This window comes from Eschrichtius robustus, chromosome 13 (assembly GCF_028021215.1).
Source record: "Eschrichtius robustus isolate mEscRob2 chromosome 13, mEscRob2.pri, whole genome shotgun sequence".
In the NCBI taxonomy this organism is placed as follows: domain Eukaryota; kingdom Metazoa; phylum Chordata; class Mammalia; order Artiodactyla; family Eschrichtiidae; genus Eschrichtius; species Eschrichtius robustus.
In genome coordinates, this window is record NC_090836.1 from 43379245 (window position 1) to 43401278 (window position 22034).

Consider the following 22034-nt stretch of genomic DNA (forward strand, 5'->3'; position numbering starts at 1 on the left):
GTTAGCTGCCGAGGCCGGCCGGGGGCGGGGGGGGGGGCGAGGGGGCGGCCGGCTGGGTGGGACAGGAAAAGAGGAGAGAAACCGCCCTCTGCAGGTTCCCTCTGCCCGCCGGGCCGCCTCAGCTCCCCCGGGAGGAAAGGCTGCTTTTCCTTCTCCGATTGTCACTTTACTCTCCATCCGGAGCCGCTTCCTCCCCCGCCTGCCTCGAGGCACGGGAGGGCACGGGATCAGAGTGAGCCCGGAGCTAATGGGATGTGTCCTCTTTCCCCGCCATCGACGTTATTTGAATTTTCAGCAAATGTGGAAAATTACATTTACTTGCGTTTGCATATCACTTAACGTAAATGGGTCTGTATCCAGAAGCTTGGAACATAAGCTAACTTAGTGGGCACACCCCGGGCCGGGGAGCGGGGTGTGAGGTGGGGAGAGGAACGTTGCCCCATTCGGATCTTCCTTGCCCGAATTCATCTGAGGCAGTGTAGTGTAGAGGTTAAGAGCGTTGTGGACTTTGGACTCAAACAGTCCCAGCTCCGCTGCTTCTTAGCTGTGTGACTTTGGGCAAATTACTTGACATCTCTAAAATCTGCTCCCTCATCCCTGAAATGGGGGCCTGAAAAATCATGCCATTTCATAGCGTGGTTCTAGCACCTGGGAAGCACATCAATTTAACTACTAATTAATGCCATACTTTAGTCACCTCTTGACTCGCTTCTTTCTGGCAGGAAATGTTCCCAAATTAATGAGGAACTCAATGAGTAAGGATGTAAAGTATAAACACAGGCTCTGGAATCTGCTCTGCTGTGTGATCTTAGACAGTTTTGTTTCATTTATCTGGGGCAGTATCTACTGTGGGGATGGAATGAGTTAATATTGATACATTTAAAACATTAGAAGCTTACCTGGCACACAGTAAGTGGTCAGTAAATGTTATCTTGGCTTCCTGTTTAGGGTTAGAACTCTTGTGGTTATTCTGTCTTCCCTCCCAGTGATACAGACTTCTGTGCTTACTTCTTATTCCTGGGAGGCAGTCTCTAGGTTTGGGAATCAATATTTATATAGATCGATAGAGACAGGAATTGTGCATGTTCATTTGGGAGACAAAGACTGAAAGAGTCTCAGAGAATGGGGGCACAGAGTGAGAAAAAAAGCAAAGAAAGAAAGATAGAAAAGAGGGGAGGGAGGGAGGGAGGGAGGAAGGAAGGAAGGAAGAAAGAAAGAAGGAAAGAAAGAAAAGAAAGCATAGTTGCTTTCATTCCTAAAGGTGTTATGTGGTTGGAAAAAAAATAAAAATAAAAACAGAGAAAAAACAGTAAATTGACTAAATTCATTTACTTAAATATATTTTTAAAGGCATAGCAGTTATCAGTGAGGAAGAAGAAAGCCCATGTGTGGGAAAACTACCAATCCAACCAAGAAAGGCAAAGAAAGTAACACGTAGGCAAGGTGGATGTAAGTTAATAAAAAGGTAAGGCTGGCCAGTCCTCAGATAAAAGAATACCCAAGAGAAAAGGAAATTCAAATCCTAACGGTTAAATTGCAGAGGTGGACAACTGCTTGCATTTATTGACAAGCTGACCATGAATTCCAGGAAAAGTTGAGATTTTTCTTGTTATCTGGGTCAGTCTCCCGCATGGCATATTCCATTATGTCTGAAGATTGTTAAGAACCACAGACTCTCACAGGCCATCCAGCCCAAGTGAATACTGATTTGCTGTGTTACTTTTACAATTTAATTTGATGGCTAATAGTCTCTCACAAGCATCTTTTTTGTTTAAAATGTAACCTTAAAAGTTTTGCTGGTACATGATTTTAACCCTGTAGGCACATGCTATTCATTTTCAAAGTGTAAACATGCAGAAAAACAGGATTCAATATGCACATGCTCAGCACCCACCCAATTTAGCATAAAGTAAGCAATACTGTAAGCAGTGTGTACTCTGCTCTTTGGGGTGTCCCACATATCCTGGATGTGTGCTGTCCCTAGTACTCTCTGGATATCTTACCTAGTCTGTCAGTATTGTCCTTCACATTGCTGGAAGGCAGGGACTGGGTGTTCTTGCAATTAATTCTAGATAGAGATGCATACAGATAGATGATGAATGAAGCCTCGAGTGGTGGTGAGCTACCAGTGTTCTCCAAGGATTAAATGCTAAACTTCAGAAACCGGAACAGCCATCCTTGTGTTAACAGACCTCCAGGGACCCCAGGGCAGGGGATAAGAGATATTCATCTCTGCCCAATTTTATCAGCTTTCAGCCCGGTCTTACACTGCTGCCAGGATGGCAGTCTTCTAAGTCCTAGTCTGATAAGTTCTGTTAATGCACTACCATTGGACCAACCACAACTTCACTATTTTGTAAATTAGAGTAAACAATTTGGTCCCTGGCTGGGACTATCTACCCTAGATAAGCAAAATTATTACTCATGCCCAGCTTACTGGCCCTTTTCCTTATCTTCCTGGAGCCTCCAGTAGGGCCATATGCAAATGAAGTGTCAGTCTCACAGTTTAGTAAAATTTTCCACTTCATTTGTGCCTCTTTTGTAGCAGTTACCTTAAGTGCTTATCTCCCCACCACCAGACCATAAGTCCCCAGAAGTATTCTCTGGCACACTCTCCAAAGAGGATCAGTTTCCTAGGAGATGAGGGTCAGGGAAAGCCTGGTAAAGAAAAGGCTCGAACTGGGTTTTGCCTTGGGAGGGGTATTCTAAGCAGGTCCTGGAGGACCTTGGACAGCCAGGAGCCTGTATCCCTAGCATATCCCCGACCCTTCCGTTAGCCCTGAGTATCACTGCCAGCAGTAACTGAGTGCCAGGGGAGTGGGATGCCTTCTAGGAGAGGAATTAAAGTACAGACAGTAGGGCTTTTACAGGGGGATATGCAACCTCCTCTCCATTACAGCAGTAGAGATCCTTTGAAAGTTTTTAAATGGAAGAGTAACAGGATTAGATCTTAGAAAAATGACTCCTAAATACAAATATGCATTACCAGCTCCCTACGGGACATGTCTACTGAAAAGTCATGCAAGTTCTCAAGCTCTTTGTATCAATGTTTGTATGGGACACCCAATAAACTGCCCATAAAGGGTACAATTTGATCAGTTTTGACACATGTATACACATTAAACTATCACCATAATCAAAATTAGGAACATTTCTATCACCCCAAAATCTTCCTTGCACTTCTTCGTAATCCCCCCTCCCTACTCCCACTCCGTATCACCACCACCACTGGTCTTCCTGTCACTGTAGACCCTAACATGCCTCCCCCCAAACTGGGCCAGTCAGATTCTTTCTCCAGGGAATCTGCATCTGGAAAGGACACAGTGGCAGGAGGCAGCTGAAGCTGAGTCTTCCAGTGACAGCTGCCTGGAGGGGCAGTCCACACGTTCCTGCTACAGACACCCGAGGACGGCCTCTTTCCGCAGCCTGGTTGTTCTTTCAGTTCTATGAGCTGCGTAACACCCTTCCAACATATCCTTTAGTGCTTAACTGTGTCAGTTTGTTGCTTGCCACCAGAAAACTCACATATAATGCACTTCTTCCTACAGTCACCACTTCAGGAAATGGCACCACCAAATTCTAGTCTCTCACGCCTAACCTAGAATAATTCCTTAAAACTTCAGTCTTCATCACGTCTCCTCTCACTCATTGCTAAATCTGGCCTGTCTGCTCCCTGCTCAGTATTCTGTCTCTGTAACGTTCTTACTTTTTTTCCTCATCATTACTTCTCTAGTACCTAGCACAGCGCTTGGCAGACTACTCAATGAATTCTTGCTGAATGACTGAATGAACAGCGACATCATCCATCACCCCCAGAAACAAAAGCAAAGATGGATGAGTGAGTGCTTGCATATGTATGCATGTTTATCAGGGTGGCAGGACTTCAAAGTTAGTTTTTAATGGTTTCACAGAAGCACATGATAGGACTTGAATCCAAGACTTCTGACTCCAACTTCCATACCATTTCCATTATACTTTGTATCTATACCATGTATCCTTTCTCTTCACTTGGAGTTCCCTTTCTTCTTCCATCCTGCTCAGATCCTTATTTACACCAAGTACCAAACTGTAGGCACTAGATACAGCTCTAAAATATAAACCCTTTCCAAGAATATCTGCTTGTTAACCAAAGGGCGGGGGCGGGGGTCAGGCAATAAAGCATCTAGATTGAGGAGAGGAGCCTGGGGCCCCTGGCATCATCAAAGAGTTCTAGCCAGGAGGGAGGGTGAGCTGGGGGTCAGGGATGTGACTAAAGCTTTCTGAACCGGGGGGGTAGAGTCAATAACCTTGCCTAAGTGGAGAACAGTTTGCTGGGCTGGAACAACTTCCTGTGTCAAACAAAAAAATCCATACATCGTCAGAATAATACTTTATTTAACAATCTGAAAATCTGTTCTTTTGGTTTTAAGTCTTGCAAAATGAGTGGTAAATCAAAGATCTGTTCACTATTCTCTGAGTATGTGTGGTTATATGCCTGTGGGTGGACAAATGTCTATGTCTACAGATGCTTTTGCTTTTTATAGTCATTTTAGCCCCACTTCATTAGTATATAAAGTCTTATTATTCTAACAATGCTAAAACCTGAATTAAATATTCCGAGTCTAACAGTCTCTTCTCCCAAGACTGCCTCCCTCCCTCCCCTAAGTCTGCTCCTCAGCCTCCATTAATGCTAGGTCTTTAGAGACCGCCAGCATTCATAGTTTGAGAAACCAGAAATGAATGCTGGATCTTAAGTCCCTCTGACTTATATCCTCTAGCTGAGGGGCTTTTCTGGGGAGGTGTGTGTGGGGAGGTCTTGGCAGTTCCTCTTCAGAGTTGTGCATTTTGAATGGTAGACACCTAGAAAGTAAACATGATTGCATTAGATGCTGACCTGCCCTCCCACTAACCAATTAATAAGGGGCGGGTGAAAACTCCATTTTCTTGTCCTGAATTATATTTCATGTAATGCACTGGCCTGTATGGAGGTGGGGGCAATGTGAAACTGGCTGTTAGGATTATTGTAAAGACTTGTTGCAGATACTGTTCATTATGTCATTCACCATCTCTTTATGAGGATTCGCAGAAGAGATTTCTTTTTCATCTTAGTAGCAGGAGTTGTTCTCCTAAGGAATGGGCATAATAAATTGGGTGAACTGATCAGGTTTTTCCTCTTCTTCTTGGATGTTAGTCTGGGACCAATTTTGTGGTCCATCCTTAGTAAGTCTGTTTTATAGAACGCACATTTGTACTTGCCTAGTTCATGGCTCCATTTTATGTCACTCTCACTAATACACTTCTGAGTTACTTTACTACATTTCATGTGGGTGCCTGTATGTATTTACTTTTTGTATGCCTTTTGTAGCTCTTAACTCCTTTTTGAAGTAAGTTCAGGTATAACTAAATAAATTCTTAGGAGACAGGGCTATGGGAAAGAGGTCAGGAGGCTCAAAGCCAGTTGGGAAATGGGCACAAAGGAACCACAAAGTGCGGTCACTCTTGGTTCTTCTGGCTCCCACCTGCTTGACTTTGCCCTAAGGATATTGTTCACTGCTGGGTTCCCCTCACAGCCCACAGCGAGGATGCCAGCCTGCAGCCAAGCATCTGTCCATCCGCAATCCCAGTCTCACCACCCCTCCTGTTCTCTGCATATCTGGATTCCTTACCTCTTCTTGAGGCTCGGGTGTTATGACGCTACTCTCTCCTGGAACCGCAGAGACATGAAGCTGAAGACCTTGGTTCTACAAAAAGAAGAGTTCTGCCAGTGAGACGTGTCTCAACCTCCCAGCCTCTCAGCTTAGAAGGGTCTTTTGTGCCTTACACTTCATAAGGGTCATAGATAATACTAAGGGCAATCATACAATGTTGTTTCACTACAGCCTGAAAGCAACAGGGAAGGCTCTACTGCCATCCTCCCTCATATCAGTAAACCAAGATTTGAAGGGTGAAATGACTTGCTGGGACAGGAAGCCAGGTCTTCAGATTCCAGAGTTGTTTCCATGATTTGTGTGACATGGCATCTATACGTATAGCTAGGTGAGACTCTATAAGTGTATAAATGTAGGTCTTAAAACCACTACCTATCACTTTCAGGCTAATCCTCCTCAAGAATGCACGGCAGTTCTCACACTTAGATGATCCTAACCCACAGCAGTTAGGAGAGGCAAGTGGTAGGATGGTTTCCTTGGGAAAAGGTCTAGGTTCTGAGATGGGAGCCCAAGGTGTGGAAAAAGCCGTGTCTAGTAACTACTAAGCCAGCGGAAGACCTTGGCACTCTAAGGTTTAGAATGAACTTTTTAAAAATGAAATTTATTTAACACACTATAAAATTCACCCTTTTAAAGTAGAACCGATTTCTAACAGTATGACAGCCACTTGAAATTCTGTGATTTCTCCTTTCAGGAAAATTTCCTTCGTTGTACTCCCTCTGCTGATTCTAGGCCATGAACTACCTCAAAGGTAATACTATTAATACCTCCAAGAAAGTTATCAAAATCTTCATTTTCTCTCAGGTGAGTCAAATGCTGAGCAAGAACAGATTTTCTCACAGTTACCACATATAAAAACGGGTAAATAAAAAGGTATGTCCATAATTCTGCTTGAGAGAAAATATGATTTATGATGCATCTGTGAGGGAGATGAACAAATCTTATAGGACACAGGCTTCAGAGGACTGATAATATTGATACACTAGGATCTAAGATGCTCTACTGCTTAATTCCATAGGAAAAATATGTCTCCTGAGCCAATGACCAAAGCCATCCCACAGGAGAGGCTGGGAGTAAATCTCAAACATAAGGCAGTAACCTCAGGGGAAGGAGGTTGTGTCCTGTACCTCATTTCCAAGGAGGACAGTGTTACTAGCCTGTTCCTCCAAATAGTCAGACAGCATCTTAGTCCCCATAATCCCTTCAGTAAAATTACTCCAAGAATGCAAACTTGTTATATTATTCACCTGAGCCAAACAGGTCATTCTATTGTTGTCTCTATACTAAAATCATATAACATATTACAAAGTCAAATTTAAATTAATTTTGGATTTTCCATACAGTTGAGTTGCTCTTTTCAGTGCAGAAGTGGCTATAATCTTCATCTACGCAAAATCCCACATTTATCTTGGGCTTATTCACTATCCACATGCCCTGCATCTCTCTCACTCAGTGTAGCTACCTCAGACCGGAAACCAGCCAAGGGAAAGTTTTATATTATGCTCTGTTAGGACCTTCAGTACCTCACGTGAATCAAGACTGAGGGCATAATACTGCTGATGACTCAGATTTTAGTATCTCGGGGGAGTCAACTGAGATAAGTCTATTGTCCTCTTGTCTTCTACCTTCCTTGCCTTGCCAGGCATCACACCCTTGTTCCCTCTGTCCATGTTAGTTCCTCTCAGACAGCAGGAGGCTCCCAAGATAGCCTGGTCAACCTTCAGGTAGGCATATTCAGTAGTAGGGTGGTATGCTCTGAGGGGTACCAGACATCTCACACTCCCAGATATCCACATGGCTCATGCCCTGGCCTCCTTCATTGCCCAAATGTCACCTTCTCTGACCGCTCTGTTTAAAGCTGCAATTCAGCCCCCACTCCCTATGCCTCACCCTGCTTAATTTTTCTCCCTCATATCACCATTAAACTGTAATTTTACTTACTTATTCTGTTTCTTGTCTATCTCCCCCTCCACTAGAATGTAAGCAGCTGGAAGGCAGAGAATTTTGTGTTTTGTTCACTGTAATACCCCACTTCCTAGAAAAGTGCCTGGCACACAGTAGGGGTTTAATGAGTGATTGTGGAATGAATGAATGAATCTGGGTGCCATCTAGTCAGACGTTGCCCCATAATCCTCTCTACAATGCACCTGACAGGGAACCATATAGCCTTAGCTTTTAACATCAAGGAAGGGGAACTATTTTTCAAGGTGGCCCAGCACATTTTGGTTTTTGGATGCCCCTTGTGCCCCCTTTCCTCTGTATTAAAAAATTTTTTTTTCCCATACCACTTCTTAGGGCTAATTGCTGAAAGTTCCTCCTATATTGATCCAAAATGTACTTAAAAAAACAAAAACACTATACACACAGGGCCTTTTTCTGTCCTCAGGAGTCTTATAGAACAAGTCCAATCTCTCCTCTATATGACAGACTTCCATGTAATTTGAATAGAATATGACTTGATTTCCAGATCCTTCACAGAATTGGTTGCTCTCCAGAGGGTCTGTGTCTCTATTTTAACAGAATCCTTTTCTCATCCGTATTTTCACCTTTCAAAAGACCATCCCTTTTGCTTTACTTTCCCTTTGTGAGTTCCTTCTTCTAGGCCTCTCTCATCAAAGAAGATATACCTTGGAAATTTGCTGATGCCATTTTGCTTGGGGTCTATTCACCATAATCACAAGTATGACAAAGTGAAGTGAGACCTTCCTCCCTCTCCCACATTAAAAAAGGTAAAGATCAGGATCCAGTTGTAGGTTCTTTACGTTGGGAACTCCCAGAACTTGGAGCAAAAGAAAGAAATTAGTAAGAATCTGCTTATATTAGGGATAAGCCCTTTGCAGAAGTCAATTACCCTGGGAGTACAGGTCACTAAATTAGTTGCTATGAAGATGTGCAATCCCCAGAACCAAAAAAGGTGTCCAAGAGTATCCTTGAAACGGTAATATGATGACATAAAGTCTTATCTACTGTGGGGCAACCTGACCATAGTAAAAATAATCTACATGGAGGTTATAAGAGGGAATAAAGACTCAGCCAGATCCATTCTCACCTGAGAGATCATCAAGGTTGGGGCAGTACAAAGTTCTTCTGGGTTCAGATTATCGGTGTTTTCCTTTTCTCCGACCTCAGGAGTTCTTGCTGGCTTCTCTGGTGGCTGTGGATCAGGAGAGGCCTCTAAGGAGGCCCTAGGACTTGGAGTCTCAGCCCCCAAGGAGGCCCTAGGGCTGGTGGGTGAACTCTGTTCAGAGGCTGGAGGGCTGGAGGGCATGTTCCCTAAGGAGGACCTCTGGCTAGGAGTGGCTCTGGGTGGAGGAGGCCTATCAGGTGCTGAGGCCCTCTGCATAGAGGCTCTCTTTGGCTGTTCAGATCCTTCACTTGAGGTGCGGGTTCGGAGGACTACTTCTGGGAGAGATGAAGCCTGCTCTGAAGGGATCAGAGCTCTGCCTGGTGATGGAGCTGGGGAGCAAGGGAGAACTTCCTCCTGGGACTCTCCACCCTCAACGGTGGGTGAGGGCTGGGCCTGGGAGGGGCCGTTGAAGGCTGGCAGAGGCTCTTCCTCCTCAGAGGAGCTTGCTTCTGCCTCCTCCTCTATTTCCTTGTCTTTTAAGGGCTCTTTTTTAATCTCGGAGTTATCTTCTCCCTGGGCTGGATCAGATGCCAGCTCTTCCTCACTTGCTGAGGTGGAGTCCTTCTCACTCTTCAAGGAAAGCGCAGAGGGACTGGTAGGTGAGGTAAGAGGGCTGGAGACTGTAGATGTTCGAACTGGGGGAGAGATGACTAGAGAGCGTCTGTTGCTGCTAAGAAAGGAAGGGCATTTAGATTCAGAAGAGCTAAAAACTGGAAGTAACCTAAATCCCCAAATAAATAATGGTACATTCACATAATAATAAAACAGAATAAAGCAATTTAAAATGGTATTAGAAAGTCTGTATAATTTGCAGTAATGCTTATGTTATAAAGTGAATTGGAAAAAGGCTATAAAATTTTATCCATATCACAATCTTGATTATCTAAAAATATATAAAGAAAAAGAAACTGGAAAAAAAAACTCAGCAATATATTAACAGAATACTGTCCTTGGGGAAAAGATTCATGAGTGATATACAGTTGATCCTCATGGATTCCGTATTTGCAAATGCACCTACCCCCTGAAATTTATTTATAACCTCAAAATCAACACTCATGGTTCTTTTGCGGTCATTCACGGACATGTGCCAGCTGTGAAGAATGAGTGCCTGACCAGTACTTTCCCAGCTGAGGTCTAACAAGGCAAGCCTCTGCCTTCCTGTTTTAGCTCTCTTACTGTAAATATGTCCTGTTTGCCAAGTTTTTTGTTGTGCTTTTTGTTGGTGATTTTGCTGTTTAAAATGGCCTCCAAGTATAGTGCTAAAGTGCTGTTTGAGAGGAGAAAGTCTGTGATGTGCCTTACAGAGAAAATACATGTTAGATAAGCTTCATTCAGGCATAGTGCTGGTGGCTGTGAGTTCAATAGGAATGAATCAACAATATGTATTAAATGAGGTGTATTTAAACAAAAACACACACAAGAAAGGTTATGTGGGCTTCCCTGGTGGCGCAGTGGTTGGGAGTCCGCCTGCCAATGCGGGGGACATGGGTTTGCGCCCTGGTCTGGGAGGATCCCACATGCCGCGGAGCAGCTGGGTCCACGCACCACAGCTACTGAGCCTGAGCTCTGGAGCCCGTGAGCCACAACTGCTGAGCCCGCGTGCCACAACTACTGACGCCTGTGCGCTTGGAGCCCGTGCTCCGTGGCAGGAGAGGCCGCTGCGGTGAGAGGCCTGCGCACTGCAGCGAGGAGGAGCCCCCACTCGCTGCAACTGGAGAAAGTCCACGCACAGCATCGAAGACCCAACGCAGCCAAAAATAAATAAATAAAATAAATTAAAAAAAAAAAAAAAAAAGAAAGGTTATGTATTGATCGATCGATGAAAATGTTAGGACCAGGGGCTCACAGGAAACTAACCCTGTCTTTCCCCTAGGAGCAATGGTTCAGTATTCACTAATTCAGTGCTCATGGTGACTTAGAACAAAACTACCACGAACAATGAAAACTGACTATAACATTATCGAGTATGCTGGATACTGTGCTGAGTGCTTCTACAGCAACATCAGCTTGACTCCTACTCACCTCCTTAAGGCCCTCCCATGTACCATCCACTAACTGATTAAGCAACTCACAAATATTGACTTGACATGTACCAACTATGTGCTGTGTCCTGGGTTCAAGAATGGGAGATGGTGACGGGAAGAGAAAGAGAAAAACTTAGTTCCAGCCCTGTGGGAGTTTCTGACGTAAGATAACCTAAGTGACATAAGGTTCTTTCTAGCACTAGCATTCTATGGGTCAGCAGGTTTAGAAGGCCCAGGATATAGCAAGAAAAGACCAGATTTCCCTAAAAGATTCTGGGACATCTTGGTGTAAATGATGGTAAGTTTCAGATGAATGGACACTTAGAGAGAACTCTGGTTTTCAATGCTGGGAAGAGGAGAAAAAGAGTTTTTGGAGTAAAAGGGAAATCTATATTGGCCTGTTAGTGATTCTTTTTAACAGTCTGTAACTAACTGCTAAATGAGGAATAGAAACAACAAACCGAGACCCATTCTTCCTGCAAATCTCAAGCTCAGTTTCACCACCTCCTCAAAGCCTTCCCTGACCATCTATCTGCACGCTGCAATTACTTAACTCTTTGAATTCCTACTGGTTTCCTCAGGCCCTTAGTCTGTGCAATCTTATACTGTTCCTTGTTTCCTTAGGCACATTTTGTGTCCTTCCAACTTTTTTTTTTTAAATAAATTTATTTATTTATTTTTGGCTGCGTTGGGTCTTTGTTGCTGAGCACGGGCTTTCTTTAGTTGCGGTGAGTGGGGGCTACTCATTGCAGTACGCAGGCTTCTCAATGCAGTGGCTTCTCTTGCTGCAGTGCATGGGCTCTAGGCACACGGGCTTCAGTAGTTGCAGCACGTGGGCTTCAGTAGTTGTGCCTCGCAGGCTTAGTTGCTCCGTGGCACGTGGGAAGTTCCTGGACCTGGGATCGAACCCGTGTCCCCGGCATTGGCAGGCGGATTCTTAACCACTGCGCCACCAGGGAAGCCCCCCTTCCAACTTTTGTAAATCACTTCAGGAGAAAGACAAGTCACCTATGTCCTTAGATGCCTAACTCTCAGCATAAAACCTTGTGTATAGAAGGAACTTAATAAAACTTCTTAAACAAAGGCATCAGAATAAGAAAATGATCACATTCTGAGGGACCAGTAAATTGCTTACATTTACCAGCATAAAGAATGCATGAAGGCAACAGACACACCACATACACACACACAGAAAAGCAAACCATAACAGGTTAAGAAAAGATATTTGCGGGACTTCCCTGGTGGTCCAGTGGGTAGGACTCCACCCTCCCAGTGCAGGGGACCTGGGTTTGATCCCTGGTTGGGGAATTAGATCCCACATGCATGCCACAACTAAGAAGTCCGCATGCTGCAACTAAGAGCCCACATGCCGCAACGAAGATCCCACATGCTGCAACTAAGACCCAGAGCAGCCGAAATAAATAAATATTAAAAAAAAAAAAGAAAGAAAAGATATTTGCAGTACATATCATTAAAGGATTAATATCCAGAATATACAAAAAACCCCATCTCATGTAAATCAGTTTTTTAAAAAGGGTAAACAGCATTTTTCACAAAACTAGAACAAAAAATTTCACAATTTGTATGGAGACACAAAAGACCCCGAATAGCCAAAGCAATATTGAGAACGAAAAATGGAGCTGGAGGAATCAGGCTCCCTGACTTCAGACTATATTACAAAGCTACAGTAATCAAGACAGTTTGGTACTGGCACAAAAACAGAAATATAGATCAATGGAACAGGATAGAAAGCCCAGAGATAAACCCACGCACATATGGTCACCTTATTTTTGATAAAGGAGGCAAGCATATACAGTGGAGAAAAGACAGCCTCTTCAATAAGTGGTGCTGGGAAAATTGGACAGGTACATGTAAAAGTATGAAATTAGAACACTCCCTGACACCATACACAAAAATAAACTCAAAATGGATGAAAGACCTAACTGTAAAGCCAGACACTATCAAACTCTTAGAGGAAAACATAGGCAGAACACTCTATGACACAAATCACAGCAAGATCCTTTTTGACCCAGCTCCTAGAGAAATGGAAATAAAAACACAAATAAACAAATGGGACCTAATGAAACTTAAAAGCTTTTGCACAGCAAAAGAAACCATAAACAAGACCAAAAGATAACCCTCAGAATGGGAGAAAATATTTGCAAATGAAGCAACTGACAAAGGATTAATCTCCAAGATTTACAAGCAGCTCATGCAGCTCAATAACAAAAAAACAAACAACCCAATCCAAAAATGGGCAGAAGACCTAAATAGACATTTCTCCAAAGAAGATATACAGATGGCCAACAGACACATGAAAGAATGCTCAACATCATTATCATTAGAGAAATGCAAATCAAAACTACAATGAGGTACCATCTCACACCGGTCAGAATGGCCATCATCAAAAAATCTACAAACAATAAATGCTGGAGAGGGTGTGGAGAAAAGGGAACACTCTTGCACTGTTGGTGGGAATGTAAATTGATACAGCCACTATGGAGAACAGTATGGAGGTTCCTTAAAAAGGTAAAAATAGAACTACCATACGACCCAGCAATCCCACTACTGGGCATATACCCTGAGAAAACCATAGGTCAAAAAGAGTCATGTACCAAAATGTTCATTGCAGCTCTATTTACAATAGCTAGGACATGGAAGCAACCTAAGTGTCCATCATCGGATGAATGGATAAAGAAGATGTGGCACATATATACAATGGAATATTACTCAGCCATAAAAAGAAATGAAATGGAGGTATTTGTAATGAGGTGGATGGAGTTAGAGTCTGTCATACAGAGTGAAGTAAGTCAGAAAGAGAAAAACAAATACAGTATGCTAACACATATATATGGAATCTAAGGAAAAAAAAAAAAAAAAGGCCATGAAGAACCTAGTGGCAAGATGGGAATAAAGACACAGACCTATTAAAGAATGGACTTGAGGATATGGGGAGGAGGAGGGGTGAGATGTGACAGGGTGAGAGAGTGTCATGGACATATATACACTACCAAATGTAAAATAGATAGTTTGTGGGAAGCAGCCACATAGCACAGGGAGATCAGCTCGGTGCTATGTGACCGCCTGGGGGGGTGGGATGGGGAGGGTGGGAGGGAGGGAGATGCAGGAGGGAGGAGATATGGGAACGTGTGTATATGTGTAGCTGATTCACTTTGTTATAAAGCAGAAACTAACACACCATTGTGAAGCAATTATACTTCAGTAAAGATGTTTTAAAAAAAAAAAAAAGGGTAAACAATCCAAATGAAAAATGTGAAGAAAGGATAAACATGAAAGTCACACAAAAGGAACCTTAAAAGGCCAATAACATGAAAAGATGTTCAAGCTAACCAGCCATTGTGGAGACGTAATTAAAACTGCAAAAATTCCATTTCATACCCATTACCTTAGAAAAATTAAGAAGTCTGACAATGTCGCATGTATAGCAAGAATATGGAGCAATGAGGGCTTTTATTCACTTCCGGTGAGTTGTAAATTGGAACAATCACTCTGGAGAGCAATCTGGCAATGGTAATATCTAGTAAGGCTGAAGAAACCCAAATGCACAGACCCTATGACTCAGCAATTCGACTCCCAGTATACATCCTAAAGAAACTCTTGATAATATTCACAAGGAGAAATGTGAAACACGTTCACTGCACCATTATTTGTAATAGCATAAAACTATAAGACAACCCAAATGTCCACTAGCAGTTCAGAGAAATAAACTGTGAACTAGCCATACAATAGCATCCATAACAATTATGAAAAGGAAAGATCAGAGCTGGCAACATGTAGCAACAAGGATAAGTTATCTCACAAACAATACTAAGAGAACAAAAGTATTTGCAGAAGAATACATACAGTATAATTCTAATAAAATTTTAAACCATGCAAAATTATATTTTCTATGTGTGCATATATGTGTATATAATAAAAGTAAAAAGACATGCATGGGAATAATAAATACTAAATTTAAGATAGTGGTTACACTTGGTGGGGGACAGGAAGAGAAAGTGAGTGGGGAAGGGGCACTGGGAGATTTAATTATATATATATAATAGTTGATTTCTTTTCTTTATTTTTGGCTGTACCACGCGGCATACAGGATCTTAGTTCCCCGACCAGGGATCGAACCCGTGCCCCCTGCATTGGGAGTGCAGAGTCTTAACCACTGGATCGCCAGGGAATTCCCAATAGTTGATTTCTTAAATTTGGTGGTGGGTATATGACTCTTTGTTGTATTATTCTTTATACGTTTAGTTACCACTAAAATATTTCATTAAAATACTTTATATAGGGGTGTAGCACCAACAAAAAACAATATTATGTACATGAACAGAAAGGAAAGGTCAGGATTTGGGATTGGAGGTGAGAGTGTTGAATGTGTTCACACACAGGGCAAACCAAGCAGAAATGAGTCTCAGAAGTGACTCACCTTGAGAGTCCCTTCACCACAAAGACTTTGTCGGAATGTTGCTTCTCCAGTTTGCTCATCACCTCGTACAGATTGTGGTTCAGCTGGAGTAAGCAAGAGAGAAGGAGATGCTAGCCATGTGGGAACCTGAGACTGGCATATCCCTTCTCTCCCCAAAATAAAACCTTCCTACCCTTAATGATAAAATTCCTTATCCCTTTTGCACTAGTGCCCAGGGTCCTGTCCCACCACCCCTTCTTCCTTTACTATGTCTAAAGTTCTGCTTCTTCCATCAGACTGGCAGCTCTCTCAAGCCTGGGTCCTTGGTATTTGATGTTGATTTGAGGTTCTAGCGTCTCTCAGGTGATCCAGGGAATGAAAACTCATTGTAATATTAACTAGGCAAATCATAATTTAGCCAAAGAAACTGTGGAGAGGAATGTGTGTGGATGTGGATGTGGATGTGAATATAATTAATATTTTAACAGCAAAGAGTCTTGGAATCGCAGGACTAGAAAAGACTCCGTGAGGTCATGTTCTGTGGCTGCCCGTCATTGAACAGGATTGGCCCTATTCAAGACGAACTACCTGAGAAACTGACCTGTGCCTAAACACTGCCCTCTCTGCTCCCCAGCAACAGAAGATAGAGATTGAACTTGGTTCCCCATTTCAGCTATTCCTTCCATAAGTCTAATCTCTTTTATGCATCTGAAGCCCATTTGGATGCCATTATTCAGTTGTTAATGGAGATGGAGAGGGCCCTCTGACATTATATAAACACGTGCTTTTTTTTTTTCATTTTCTTCAGTGTATTAAAAACAAACAAAAACTCAGTACACTAGAAATAGGGAAGAATTTCTGTTAACTTATGAAGGGTATTTAAAAATATCCTAAAGCAAACATCATACCTAGAAATGAAACACTGAAAATTTTCCCCTGAAGCTGGAAACAAGACAAGAATGTCCACTATCACATTCTGTGTTTTTTGCTATTTATATTTGTGTGGGGTTTTTTTCCATATAATTATTGATCATTTAGGTTTCTAGCTCTTACCTCACTCTGTTAGTTTGTCAGTAATTTGGTTTCCCTTTGCTAAAATCTCCTATGAAGATTTACCAATTTCTCCTTATAGGGCCTTTCAGCTTTTTATACTATGTATTTTTTAACATCTTTATTGAGATATAATTCACATTTAAAATATACAATTCATCCTTTTTAAGTTAAAGATGTGCTTTAATACAGTTCAACACAGTCCATCAAGTGCTATTATTTCATCATGAGAAAGAAGTAAAAATTTGTGATGCCAATATGGATATCTAATGAGGTTATGTAAATTAGAGCGACCTTCATATTTATTAGAAAAACCCTCCTAGATGTCTAAATTGGCCGGATGTTTCTCACCTTGCTCATTTCCCTGTAGAAGACGTCTCTCAAGTTGGAAATGTTTTGGAAGATGGTCACATAACAGCCAATACGACTATCAAGAGGCAAAACAACAAACACGTACAGGTAAGTGTTGGTAAAGGAAGTCTTTGAAGTACAAGGTAGGAGTGTAAGCCAAAGCCACCGCCGGCTCCGCACAGAAAAGCACCCCACGGCCTAGGCTCAGGACGTTCTGGGATCCAGATTCGTCAGAGCCAGGCCAGGGGTACACTTGACTCTCAGGAGTGGGAAGGCCAGAGGAGACACGACCAGCCTAGGCTGACACCAAAGTGTAACAGATCTCTATGAAAGAAGTTATCTGATTCAGGCTCTTTAGGTTCTGAAGTAGATATGAAAGTGCTTTGAAGAATTTTTAAAGTGCCGTATAAATATAAAGCCATACAATTATAATTATTATAGTAAGTATTCTTTCTCAGTATACAATACTTGGACTTCTATGAAGCTGTACGTACATTAATGGAATTCTACCGTAAATGAATTGGGGAAGTTTACATTTAAAGAAACTATTAAATTTCAATTCTGTTTAAATTAGGAATCACATAATTAATGTTTTAGAATACATTTAGTCATTAAAAAGGCTCCCTCATTCATAGACTAATATAAAGTGACAACATAAAATACTCTGACTACAATTGCATTAAAGCATATCTTTTTTTTTTTTTTTTGGCTGCATTGGGTCTTCATTGCTGTGCGTGGGCTTTGTCTAGTTGCAGCGAGTGGGGGCTGCTCTTCATTACGGTGCACGGGCTTCTCATTGCAGTGGCTTCTCTTGTTGTGGAGCACAGGCTGTAGGGCGCGCAGGCTTCAGTAGTTGTGGCATGCAGCCTCAGTAGCTGTGGCTCATGGGCTCTAGAGCGCAGGCTCAGTAGTTGTGGCACACGGGCTTAGTTGCTCCACAGCATGTGGGATCTTCCTGGACCAGGGCTCGAACCCTTGTCCCCTGCATTGGCAGGTGGATTCTTAACCACTGCGCCACCAGGAAGTCCCTTAAAGCATATCTTGTGCAATGAAAAGGAAATAGGATACAAATAGAGCTTCTGTTCAGATTCCTCTTCCAATGTGGAAAATTTACATCTAAAACATTTTTACCTACTGTGAAGCAAAGACATCTTCATTAATGGAAATACTCATCCCATGGTGTATCTTCTACATGAATCCGGATGTTCACTAACCAAGCTTGTTTAAAACAATACATGCTCGAACAGAAAACCAGATACTCCTAGTATGCATGATGACAGCACTTTACTTGCCAAGATCTCTCCTATCCAAGAAGCATCTTGTCTTTAAACCCGGAAAAGCTGGTAGGGCAAGGATGGTTATCTCTGTATTGCAGACAAAGAAACCAGGGTCGAGACAGAAAGGTGGCTTGCCTAATATCACACAGCAAGTTACGAGCAGGGCTGAGGCTACATCCCACTCTTGGACCAGGGCTCTTTTCATGAGGACATGTTTGGGCTGTCAGGTGGCCTGGGACTCCACTGGCCCGAGAGTCCAGCCCTTTCCTGAATCTCAATCATTACCTATTATAAAGAACAGGCAGCTCCTCTAGTAGTTCCTGGTTCAGATCTTCAAATACAACCTGGGCTTTGTTGAACTCTTCCTCTGCCTAGGTGGTAAAAGAGACAGGACAATTCCCCTCATTCCTGAACCCAAAGCTAGAGGCTGCTTCCTTTATTCTCTGCATGTTTTTAGGGACTGGGCCTGGAACCATGCCTCCCCTTCCCCAGACCTATGTCCTCCCCAGCCTCAAGTCTCTGACCATCCTTAGAGCGTCAGTGTCAGAGGAGACAGGATCTCCTTCAGGACACTGGAGGCTGAATTTAGCGTTTCCTAAACCCAGCTTGGCCCAGCCACCTGCCACCATTATGGGGAGAGGGCGGGCAGGGAGGTTTTACCAGGCTCTTCTTTACCTTGGCAGTCTTGGCCTCATCTTTCTTCTTGGCACTCTGTACCGCCTCCAGGTGGTGTCGGGCACTGTCATAGTCCACGAGTTTCCGGCCCCGCTTGGCAATTCTTTCCTAACCCAGAGTCAAGAGAGAGGGCCTTGATACTCACTTTTCAGTGGCCAGGATGTGGGTAACAGAGTATCAAACGGAGAAGCAAGATTCCTGTCCTATTATCAAATTTTACTCTCTAACAGGGTTTTGTGCCAAAGGGATCTCCCTCATTATCTGGAAAGAATGGGAGTTCTCAGGCGAGAGAGAGTAGAGGGCAATTCTCCAGAGCACCTGGAAGCCTGCACTGAATTTTAATATATCCTGTGAACCCACTAGACACTGGTTCAGCATCTGGAAGAAATGGCCTTGAGAATCCAACTAAATTGAAAGTCAGGAGTTTTGGGTTTTACTCCCAATGCTGCCGTTTATTAGCCTTGTCACCTAGGGCAAGGCACACCTCTCCTGGAGCCTCAGTAGCCTCATCTGCCCTATAGTGTTATTTTAAAGATCAAATGCTCAATATAAAGGGCTTTGAAAATCCTAAAGCATAATACAAATAGTAAACTATTATGAGCACTGAGAGAACGTTTACTCAATCTCATCCCAACTACAAATTATACCAGGGAGAGGCAAACAATGTTAATGGCTTTGTCTTGTTCTCTCAACCACAGAATTTGAAAGGATCTTGGTGATTATCTGATCCAACTTCCTGTTCAATACACAAAGCCCCTCTACAATATCCAAGATAAGAAGTAGTTCGACTTCTTCTTGAACAGAGAATAGAGAACTCACTATCTCACAGTATATTTCATCTCTTTCTTGGAAAGCTTTAGCTATGAGAATTTAAGTGAGGCTTCCTTTAATTTCTTCCTATATTAATCCAAAACCAGCACAGTGCCCAACAGAGTAGATGTTTAATAAATATGAGTTGAATGAATTAATGAATTCTAATTCTACTTTCTGGAACAGTTTAGAACAGGCTGAATTCCTCTTTTATCTAACAGACTTTCAAGTATTTGAAGATAATTATTATAACTCCTCCAAATTTCCTCTTCTCTACAATAAACGTCTTTAGTCCCACCAACTGTTTCTCACAACGAAATGGGATGCCCTGACCTGGATCTAATTCAAAGCCAGCCCAAATCTAGTTCACTGAAATCTAAGTCTAAATGTAACCTTCACACTACCTCTAACCCTCCTCCCTAACCTCTTGTCTAACCCTCAACTTTCAATCTTTTTCCTAACCTATCCAACTTCATTCCTAACCATGGGCTCTAACTCTGCTTATACTTTTAACCCAACATGTTTTCTAACTTATATGGGCCACCCATACCCCATCCTTGATTCTGTAAATTGATTACCTTAATCTCGCTGAATTGGGCTACATAGTTTTCCATGGTCCTCAAAGCCTGGTCAGCTAGTTTCTCTTCATAGTCTTCCCAAAGGAGATCATTATTCTGTGGGATAGAGGCAGAGGGGAGTGGTGAGGGCTCTACTTCTCAAAAGCAATTGCATTCCAGGGAAATACCCACATTTTTCCTGCAACAAACCTCCTTTTTGGAGCACTGATATTTTTAGAATATCATTTTGGATTCTGGGGAAGAGTCAGATGAAGAAACAGCCCTTCCCCAAGGAACTGCCGTATGAGACTGGACATGCATTCAAGGGATTAAGAACAGGAACCGATGGTCCAGAGTCTTGGACTCTAGAGCCTGAAGGATAGGGAAGTTTGGGAGCAAATAACTGCATGAAATTAGTTTTCAAAAACAACCAATTGGTTTTGTGTAGGTAAAACTTCCTAAGGTTTTAAAGAGAGGAAGAGGGTAAAAAACAGAGGAATCCACAGATTACGGAAAACTTGTTTTTAACTTCATATAATATTTTCCTGTTACAGCTTTTTCCTACCACCTGTGACCACAGCTATACAAATGAACAGTGTGAACTGGCTCCTTTGTTTTCCTATTTGCTTGGACAGAGAAGCTGGGGTGAGGTTGAGATGAGGGTAGAGTGAGCGTTGAAGAGCTGTAAAGCCCAGAATACTCTTACCGCTACGATGGCCTTCAGCTCCTCATGACCATCCCACTTGCTGCTGTAGATCTCCTGCAGGGTTTCTGACACTCTCTTTGAACTTTCATGCATCACTGAAAGAAGAGAACTCAGTCCTACCATAAAGTAGTTTGGTATAATCATATGAGTGACAGACAAATCAGTGGCTCCAATCCAAAAGGACAAACTCAGAAGGTTTGGGTTATCAGTCAGAGAAGCTGGATGGGGCTGGGATAGGAAAAGTTACTCTTCCTCGGCCCACAAAGATCCAGGAGTCAGGCACAGGCAAGTGATCAAAAGCCTGAGTACAGTTGTTCTTTTTTTTCCATCCCCCAGACCTCTTAGTAGCTGCATAAACACCCTCTGGATCCCCTGTGCTCCCTGATACCCACCTTTGACTGCACTGAGGAAGTTCTTCAGGTCCTTGTATAGCTTGTGGCCTTCCGCCTGAAAGGGAGAAATGCCTTTGATGACTAAAGAGATATATTTGGAAAGATGCTTCAGAAGTCAAAGTTGAAAAGTAGGTTAAAAGCAGAAATCAATCCTGGAATTTCTTCAAACATTTGCAATTGTTATATATTAGCCTCTACTCTCTTTATTAAGAAGTTGTTGGTTGTCTCTTTTGGGGCAAATTTTAAGTTGGGAAATTGCTCCCATTGCACTGGCATGTCTTCTTTCCTCTGTTTGTTCTCCCTTCCAGTGAACTAGAACCTATAGTTCCTCTGTTGGAATTTAAGAGTCCTATGTGACACTGTATATGTGATCCTCTGACTTACACCTTCCTCTCTGGGTAGAAAAACTGCTACCATTTTCTATAGACACCAGGCCCTCTTCTTCTCTGCACCCTCACACAGGCTATTCCTCTTCTCCCATGCACTTCATTTTTTTTTCCTGTATTATATGTTTTAATCAATAACACTCTTTACCAGGCCTAATTATAGGCAGGTCTTACGAAAATTTAGGTTCACCATCATGAAACTAAATTGTGTCTTCTCTAGGAAGATTTTGACCAATGTATAGGTTTTTTTAAAAAATTAACTTTTATTGGAGTATACTTGATCTACAATGTTCTATTAGTTTGCACTTCATATTTTTTAAATTAATTTATTTATTTATTTATGGCTGTGTTGGGTCTTCATTTCTGTGCGAGGGCTTTCTCCAGTTGTGGCAAGCAGGGGCCACTCTTCATCGTGGTGCGCGGGTCTCTCACTATCGCGGCCTCTCTTGTTGCGGAGCACAGGCTCCAGATGCACAGGCTCAGCAGTTGTGGCTCACGGGCCCAGTTGCTCCGCGGCATGTGGGATCTTCCCAGACCAGGGCTCGAACCCGTGTCCCCTGCATTGGCAGGCAGAT

The 22034-nt window shown here is 42.6% G+C and overlaps 1 protein-coding gene across 1 annotated transcript in view; it reads right to left on the reverse strand.

Annotated features, from left to right (window-relative positions):
• Positions 1-4762: 4762 nt before the first annotated feature.
• The window catches only part of BIN2 (bridging integrator 2), a 34500-nt gene continuing 17228 nt past the window's right edge, over positions 4763-22034 (reverse strand). The window contains exons 3-12 of the mRNA XM_068560835.1: positions 21074-21128; positions 20682-20776; positions 19997-20092; positions 18609-18716; positions 18219-18304; positions 16657-16732; positions 15277-15359; positions 8737-9484; positions 5646-5720; positions 4763-4839 (exon numbers count right to left, since the gene is read on the reverse strand). Of these exons, the coding sequence (XP_068416936.1) occupies positions 4810-4839; positions 5646-5720; positions 8737-9484; positions 15277-15359; positions 16657-16732; positions 18219-18304; positions 18609-18716; positions 19997-20092; positions 20682-20776; positions 21074-21128 (1452 nt within the window). The 3' untranslated portion in view covers positions 4763-4809. The remainder of the gene's footprint in view (positions 4840-5645; positions 5721-8736; positions 9485-15276; positions 15360-16656; positions 16733-18218; positions 18305-18608; positions 18717-19996; positions 20093-20681; positions 20777-21073; positions 21129-22034) is intronic.